The 8,717-nt window shown below is 52.6% G+C and overlaps 1 protein-coding gene across 2 annotated transcripts; it reads right to left on the bottom strand.

The window, feature by feature from the left end:
- Positions 1-3,895: 3,895 nt before the first annotated feature.
- On the bottom strand, positions 3,896-7,681 carry LOC128145037 (fibulin-2-like). 2 transcript variants are annotated; one of them, XM_052794616.1, is made up of 2 exons: positions 7,127-7,681; positions 3,896-5,322 (listed from the first exon to the last, which is right to left on the bottom strand). In XM_052794616.1, the coding sequence occupies exon 2, from the start codon at positions 5,316-5,318 to the stop codon at positions 4,818-4,820; it is 501 nt and encodes a 166-aa protein (XP_052650576.1). In that variant the 5' UTR covers positions 5,319-5,322; positions 7,127-7,681; the 3' UTR covers positions 3,896-4,817. The 2 variants fall into 2 exon arrangements, with proteins under 2 accessions (XP_052650576.1, XP_052650577.1); XM_052794617.1 differs by having other exon boundaries at positions 3,896-5,319.
- Positions 7,682-8,717: the final 1,036 nt, after the last annotated feature.

Raw genomic sequence — 8,717 nt, 5'->3', positions numbered from 1 at the left:
TTACAGAACTGAGTTGTGGATGCTGCTATGAATGCAGTACTGGAATGATAACTAAAAATAAGCTGTCCTTTGCGTAGATGCACTAAAGCTAAATCGCTTTAGGCCTAAAGCAATTTGTACATTATTTTCCCAAATGAATGTGTGTCATTTTTGTCACGTACGTGCTTTTTTTATGTTCATGTGTGCTCTAGTAAAAGGTCTTAGGGTTAGAAATGCATATTTTAATACTCTGCATCACAAAATATGCACATCTTAGGGAAACATGCAAAACCCCTCCCTATTAAATCATGCAAATCCTTAATTTAAAGAAATTACACTTAAATGGTCAGAAAAATCCACTTCTGTTTTAAATTTCAGAAGCAAAATAGATACTGCATCAATTGTGCATATATTGAGTTTGCCCTGAAACTCCTGACCAGTAAATCCCTTTTCTTATGCAGCCCCCTGATTGCTGTTCTGTAATTTTGACTAAGGTAACCCAAGTGTCAGCTTCTCTGCTTTTCCCAGAGGACATCTGTTTTAAATGCCAAATCTACATTTATGGTCCCCCCTGCCCACCCACACGGAAGAAGGAAAGGCTGTTATTTGTAATGCAGAGAATGTCTAACAATCAGGATTTCTCTTAATACCATGCGATATTGTTTGCAGTTTCTTCTAAAATACGTCCATGATTTTTCACTGTGATACTGAACCAAAGGGATAGGCGAAGAAGTCATGTTTAAAAAATCTGCTTCAGCTCAATGTCGTGGTGTAGGCCGATTTTTACTTCATAATATTTTTCTTTTTATGTTGACCCAAAAAACATTTGTGTGTGTGAGTTTAGTTCTCCTCCTTGTGCTGTTTGTTGGTCAGTACGTTGCATCATTGGCATGCCAGCAGGCATGTCAGGGCAACCGTATACACTGAAAATTTCCTATAAGGAACACATTCAAAAGATAGTGTCAAATGCTACCTCTCCCTGCCCCCAAATTTTAAAGAAAAAGTATTTCTAGGGGGATGTAGTCAGTCTGTTACCAACACTGAGTGGGTATGATTTAGTTAAATTGGGGGATCCTCTAGGAAACCTCTGTCACGTTCTCATCCTGATCAGGAATCAAGAGTGCAGAACCTGCCACAGGATCAGATTTTGTGACAATTTAAGAGCATAATATCTAAACAAAATGACAGATGGCTGTCCACCTACACCCAGGCTTTGCAGATGTAGGCTAGGGGAGCAGAGCGGAGCAGCAGGGATGCTGAAGTTGTTTGATGAGCCACCCAGAAGGAATTCACTTCTTCTGGCAGGGTGTCAGGAAAGGTAGAAGGGCTTGGGCAAATACTTTACCTTCTTGGCACTGGATATAGCTCTGCCAAAAGGACATCTCCTAATGGGTTGTCACTCATGAATATTTTACCCTAATATTTTACAGCCTTGTGAGGCAGGAATTGAGAGGACATGTTAAAAGGACTGATGCCCAAAACCTGGTTCTATTTAAATCAATGATTAAATCATTAATACAATGAAGAAAGGCCCTGTCAGTCCCACAGCAGCAATGATCTTTTACAAAGTTATGGGACACCGAAGAACACAAACAACACCCCCAAATGTGATTGTGCTATATGTGAAATGAGTTCTTTTTAGGAGTTGCAAATTTCAGCTTTTGACTCAATTTTCAGGGCTCATTTAGGGAGGTACAGGAGTTTGTATGCTGCTTTGTACTTAAGAAACATGTATGGCTCCTTACCTGCAAACATGTGCCTAGCTGTGACGCAAAATTACAGTGACCATGCGAATGGGTAGTCACAAAACTACGCTGATGTCCAGACCATGGGGAAAATCTGAGCTGGAAAAATATAAATAACAATACCAGCAATACTTTGTCCAAAATGTAGACAAGCACACGGGTGATTCATGTTGGAGAATTCAGGAAAACACCCCTTCAAATAAAGCATGCTAAAAACCAAGACGTTAAACCTAAGTGAATAAATTCTGACAACTGAATGGTGTGTCATCTTTGAACAGGTTTGGGTTTTTTTCTCTTTTCTCCCTGTGCTAGTGCAGCTGTTGATGGAAAAAGTAGCATAATGCAGCTACTTATTTCAGTGTGATGAAATGTAGACAGATCCTGTGAGACATCCAGGCAGACGCTGGAGATGCAAGCTATCCTCAAATCTGCGATGGTGGCAGAGCAACGAAACTCTTCACCACCTACAATGGGTGGCTTGCAAAGGAGCTGGCAGGGACTTTTTGCACAGATGTTTGAAGAATAACTCCTCATTGTTCCTATGCTGACCCTGTGTAAAGAGCATTCACACAAACCCAGTATTATTCAGGGATTGCCGTCTGTCGGTCATTCTCTCTTGTTCAAAGGTTATCAGTCACGCAAGGCAGGGGGAAGCGGTGGGACAGATAAGATGCGTGACAAAGAATAAACAGCCTCAGCTGACCACCACCCTCCCCAGGGGACAAGGAGTCTGCCCAAATCACTCGTGACTCCCTCCGAACAATCGCTACACTTGCAAAACCGACCACTACGCTTGCAAACTGGTTTCCTTAAATGCTTGGCAAACACGAATGAGAGGTAACCCCACGGACTAAAATACTCAAACCTTGCAAGCGTGTACAGGATGTGAATTTATTCAGCTATTTGTAAGTAGCTGCACAGCATATAATTAAAAGCCTTGGTAATGGGAGGAATTTCTTGCGCTGCTGGCTTCAATAGCAGCACGGGATGCCTGGTGTCTGGTCTGTAAGGTGACAGGGAGCTTTAACCTTATTAAAAACAAAGAGATTTTTTCAACCAAATGGAGAAGAGTGGTGGGGGAAGGGACGCTGGGTAAAACCCCTTTCCCCGTGACAGAAACACGTCCTCTGGGAAGAGGGCAGGGACGTGCCTGAGGCCGGGGGCTCAGCTGGTGCTGGAGCTGGGGGGCCCCGGCAGCCGGCTGGACCCGGAGCACGCGGAGGCACGGGCACCCCGTGGCAGCTTTTGTGAGGCCCCGTCACATCTCGGTTTGCAGCGAGCACTCTTCCTCACCCTGACCAGCCCTCAGGTTCACTGTGGTTTTCTGCAAATCACGCAGGCAGGAGATGAAACTGCCGAGCGCTTCGGCTCCACGGGGTGGGCGATGGCTGCGAGGGTCGTCCCGTCTGCTGGGGAGCTTGCCGGGCACGGTCGGGTGCCTGAGGGGGCACATTTTCCCTGTTAAAGGCATCCTTCTCTCCTGCTTCCTTGCTTCCCCCATCCCCGCAGCCACCGGTGCAGGACCATGGAGTTATCTCCACACAGAGCACGTCCCCTTATGTCCCCAGCATGTCCCCTTTGCGTGCTCTCAAACCGCCCGGTGCGAGGCCCCGAACCAGCCCTGTGAGTCCCCGAGAGCCCTCCAGCCTCGCGAAAAGGCCGGGTTGGGGGTCCCAGCCTGCTCCCACCCTGCAGCTACCAGCCGAGGGCCCTCGGTGGGGCGGCCATGCCGAGGGGGACGGTGCAGTCACTCGGGTGCCCTTATTCCCCAGGGTCAGCTTTGAGGTGCAGCAGTTTTTCAGACACACTGATCTCTCACGTCTCTGGACGAGGGTCACCAGAGCCCTGGGCAGGGTCAGCCTCCCACAGCCCCAGTCCACCGGGACCCTCGTTTAGTCTTGAAAAGCAAAGTCACCCGCTTCCTCCGATCTTTCTCTAGCCTTTCACTTGAATCTCATCCGCTCACTGTTTTTTTGCAGTCGAATGGCATCCGACATGCAGTAGAGAGGAATGTGAAAAGAAGCCAGGGGCCACGTTTAATGTTTCCAGATATACCCAGGGCCAAGGCGGCTGGAGAGAGGCTTGCCTGGCCCAAGTAACACCAACTAACGCATGAGGAAAGTGTATGTGTGCTTATCAGTAAACTTTTCAGAAGTTTATTGGTAAAATTGATTTTATTCAACACCTTGAAGGAACACCATTAACACTTGTTAACGTCTCAGCCTGATGAAGCTGTGTTTTTTATTACAGTCTCCCTGTACATATATGTATATGTGTGTATATATCTATATATGTCAAAGCATTCGGAAGATGCAGTTCAGCCATATCCTATGTCTCCAGCAGTGGTAAGGGGAGAGCAAGAGTGAGGAGGACAGAGTCACTGACACGCAATTTGGGGTATTCCTGCTGAACCGGGACACAGCAGGGACTGACAACAGGGTCAGCCCTGGGTAACTGATTCATCGAGGTGGCTGTGAAGGATCGAGCTTTGGCTGCCAACATCCTTACGTGAGTCTTCAAGGGTTTGCTCTGGAGGATGGAGGCGCGAGAGGGGCTTGCCTCCTCCTAAGAACACAGCCATGTGCTAACCCACTTACTCCTCCCACCTCAAAAAAAGCCTGATTGGGGAATGTCAGCCAATCTTCTAGTTTTGGTGCCACCGCTTTGAACTTGATGGAATTATAGGAAGCGAAAACCTCGCTCCCGGGAGGAAGTTTATCCAGCAAGTTATATAAACGCACTATATAAACATAAACACGTACGAAAGCCCAATCATCTTACAAATAAATAAATAACTGCGTTGTTTCAGTTACATGCTAGCAGCAATCTAATCTCTCACAGCCCACCGCCATGGAACAAACCTTACAACAAAGCAAGCTCACCCGCTATAGACACTTTGCCCTGGCGTATAAATGACATACAATGCGGCATCTCTCCAGCGCTCCGTGGCACGGCCGTATTCATCGCCAAGTCCTCTAGGACAGTCTGAAGCATTTAACCCTTTTCAGCGAGGACGCCCCACGGTGCAGAAAGCCTTCTGCTGCCCGAGAAGCTTCCCTGTCCTCCTGCCCTCGGCCGGCCGAGACGAGAGGTTCACTCCTTGCTCTGGCCACCGCTGCACTGCAGCCGGCCCCCCTGGGGGGGGCAGGTGCAAATCTGGGCACCCCGGGTGGTGACGGTGCCGGCGGGCACCGCCATCTCCTCCTCGTCGTAGCAGACGCAGCGGGGGCAGCCGTCGGCCACGGGGCTGCCCACGGCCTGGCAGGTGGGGGGCAGGCGGGGGCACAGCGGGGCGCAGGTGATGTCCCCGCCAGGCTGGCAGGTGCAGAGCTTGCGGGCAAAGTCAATGTAGAAGGAGCGGCCGACGGGGACGTGGCCGCTGGCGAAGCCTTGCATCTCGCAGTCGCTCTCCAGGTAGGGGGGGCAGGCGCAGGGAGGGGGGCAGGGGGGGCAGCAGCTCCCGGCGGCGGTCAGCCCCTCCACGTCCCCCTCGGGGCACGGGGCGCAGGTGCCGGGGTCGCACGTGGGTTTTGGGGCCGCAGCGCAGAGCAGGAGGCAGGCGAGCGACAGGCGAAGGGCGCCGGCGAGAGCCATGCTTCTGGGGAGAGAAAGGGGGAGATAGGCGCAGGCGTCACACTAGGCATGGGCTCACCAAAACCCCAAGGTCTGGACCCCCCCCCCCCGAGGTTTAGAGTGAGACGCAGCTGCCTCTGCCCGACAGGCCTGTTAGCCATAGTTCTGCTCACCTGCAGCTTGCTGGGACCGGGGTGGTTTGCTCTAATACAGAACATTTTGTGCCCAAAAGCTCATCCTGGCTCGACCGAGGTGTCCTCCACCCACCAGGTGTTCAGACGGCTGCAACGTGGGCACTGGCTTAGCAAAGTCCACGTTGCAGCACGCACTGAGCTTTGGCACAGTTGCCCTGGCCAGCAAACAGCACTTGTTCGACCCTGTATTGATGCTTATAATTTACATTTCAGCGACTAATTGCTCCTGGGAGGCATTCAGGCACGGACACACGAAGGGCTCAAAGAAGCGCTGTCTGCTTTGGTGGCTCATCCTGCGGCTACCACTGCAGTTGGGACCCTGCTTGTCCACGGACTAGGTCTGGGTGTCAGCTCCCAGCCCCTCAGGCTGTGCCACTTGCCACCTGGCAGCTCGCTGCCTGCCTTTTCCAGCCACCTCACTCCCTCACGGGAAGCCAAGAGGGTCACCTCGTCCTTGTCCCAACTTGTGAAGCCTTTGCTTTGTAAGGAAGATGTTTCCAATGGCCGGCACTCCTGTGTGACTGCCGCCTTCAGTTTTTCGGCCAGCTGGTTTTCAAGTGGAGATCCATTCACAGACATGAAATCCCCTCCCTGTGCCTGCTCCCTCCTCCTCCACTTACACCTCCTGGGGTGCACAGCACCGCCTGGCAGCTCATGCTGACTCCCTTCGCCGTTTTAAGGCTGTGGACTTTTTTCGGACTGCCACCTTTCCAAGACCCAACATTTCCTTAAGTGCAGCCCTCACTTTTGGATCCCTTCCCCCATCTGAGTGACCTTACACGTATTAAATACCCTTGCTTCCCTCCTGCACTGGGTCCTTCCAGGTTGGATCTCTTCTCTGGTTGCCCCAGTGCTACCCTTGATTACAATTATATCATTACCTTCATGCTGTGCATTTGATAGGCCCAATTTCCTACTCTTGCAGACATGCAACTACTTGCAATTACTTCTTAACATTTCTTTAAACAAAAGTATTTCCAAATTGCATAACTATAAAGAAAAAACTTGAAAGCATGAACTCCATCCATCTTCAATTTGAAAAGGAAAGACTTTAAAGCTTTCCCGTTTTTAAAGCAAACTCTTACTTGTTTAAGTTACTGGGAACTGCCTCATCCTTGCTGTAAGTTACTGTTCTGCCCCTTCGTTTCTTTCACACATTCTACTGGTTACTTTATCATCGTTCCCAGCGGAGTGATCGCTGCGCCGGGCAGCACAGAGCCCAGACCCGCTCGCTGTGGAAACGCTGCCGCTCGGCGAGGATCTCCTTTCCGCAGCCCCATGCCGAGAGCTCCCTGCCGGCAGCCCCAGCTTCAGCCGCCTGGTTCGTCTGGGCTTCACACACAGACAGAGCAGGGCAACGCTGCCAGACACCATTGAGTCAAAGGTTTTGCACACCCAAAGCTCTGTCCAACCCCGGCAGTCCCATTCACTGCCGAAACCTCTGACCCCACCTAGCAATGAAGTCGGGCTTCTTCATCAGAGCCAGTTTCCAGCAAAACCACGTTTTCATCCTCCCCCTTAGTTTTGGAAAACCAGGCTGCAGGCTGGCCGAGGAGCTCCCCTCCTGCCCCGTGCCAAGTCCCTGCAGGTCCCGGCCGCGGCCATGCCGGCGAGGCACCGCGCGGTGCTGGTTACCTGCAGGGTGGCCGGCCGGGCGGGACGGGCGCTGGGGTGCGGTGCGGGACCCTGAGCGGCGTCTCCGGTCTTCGCCCCGCAGCCCGCCTGGGCCCTCTATTTATGTGCCGCCGGTGGTGGCCCCACAATGAAACACTGGTGGGGGGAGACAGGGGAGGCGGGGAAGCCTCCTCCGTAACACAAAAGGTGGCTGGGCAGGGCCAGCAAGATGCTTATCTTGCTAGTGGTGTTGGTTTAGTCCGTCTGACCGCAGACTAATCCGGCATCTCCCAGCAGGTCTGTCATCTCTCCCCATGCCCCTCTTTGCAGATTTCAGCCAGGGTTTCTGAAGAGTCAGCATCCCCCTGAGCTTCACAGGCTGCCGGGGGCACAGATGCCGGTGTCCAGAGGGGAAGCAAAATGATTTAAAAGCTCTAGCGAGGCAGCACACGTGGAGGGCAGCCAGCTCTGGGGTGATGCACCCCACAACGCTCCCCTTCAGGAGCCAGAGGTGGGCAAGGACCTTCTCGGTTTATCCTTGTCTCCACACAGTTTCCCGGGGCAGGGCAGCCCTCCCGCACCACATGCTTGACACATACCATTTAAAGCGCTTTAGACCCTGCGTGGCTGTATGCCTCTGGATTAAGCTGCAGGGAGCCAAGGCCACGTATCTCAGCGGAGGACATATGCATGAGTTTCACGTGCGGGCATAACCCATGTGCCCTGACCGGCATGGGTAGCCCAAGCTCCCTCTGGGCCATTTGCTCCCTGGTGTGAAAACCTCTTAGCCTAATGTACTAATGAGCTCTTTGGAAAAGTGCCCCCCAACCTTGCAGAGCAATGGGATGAAGAGCAGAGACATCTTGCAGCAGACGGGACTGTGGAGAGCAGCGAGAGTTTCGGGAGCACACACTCCCCCATGCACACGTACACACGCACCCCTCAGAGCAGGAGATGTTGGGAGAAGAGCATGGGCTGCTGCTGCAGGACCAGGGTCCGTCTCCTGCGCTGGAGCTGGGCACTGCGCTCTGGGCAGTGGGATGGGATGCTGCCCGGCCCTTGCTCTCCTCGTGCTGCCCTCTCACAGGTCCTTAAGCCTGAAAATCCCCATTCCTCTGGTAGGTGTGTGGGACCCCCGTGCACCCCAGAGCCCGAGAGCACTGAGCTGCGCTGAGTTGGGCAGCTGTCTCTCACTGAATACGTAAAATACTGATAGGGCCTCAGTGGCGAGGGAAGGGAAATGAACTCGAAAGACCAGTTATCTGGAAGGGGCTGTCACTGTCGGAGGGCAGCCCTGGGCATGCGGGGAGAAGGGATGGTGGGTGGTGGGTGAAACACTCGGCTCTTGGTCTTGCTGCTGCCACCGACACTCTGTGCAGGCACGTGTTTACAGGTCCTGCAGGGATTTCTGCAGACAAGGCAGATGAAACCTCCTCCCCTGCTTCCTGAGGCCGTTTCCACCCCAGAGACGCGGCAGGCAGGATAGCACTAGCTGGTCCCTCTTACCACCCCATATGCCCAAGCCAGCACCCCAGGGTGCCAGTGGGGCAGTGCTCTGCCCTGGGCATGTGCTACAGGGCACGTTTGCATCCTCAAGGTCACAACCTGTGGC

The sequence above is a fragment of the Harpia harpyja genome, chromosome 8, assembly GCF_026419915.1.
Source record: "Harpia harpyja isolate bHarHar1 chromosome 8, bHarHar1 primary haplotype, whole genome shotgun sequence".
NCBI classification, from domain to species: Eukaryota; Metazoa; Chordata; class Aves; order Accipitriformes; family Accipitridae; genus Harpia; species Harpia harpyja.
This window is presented reverse-complemented; position numbering and strand designations above follow the sequence as displayed.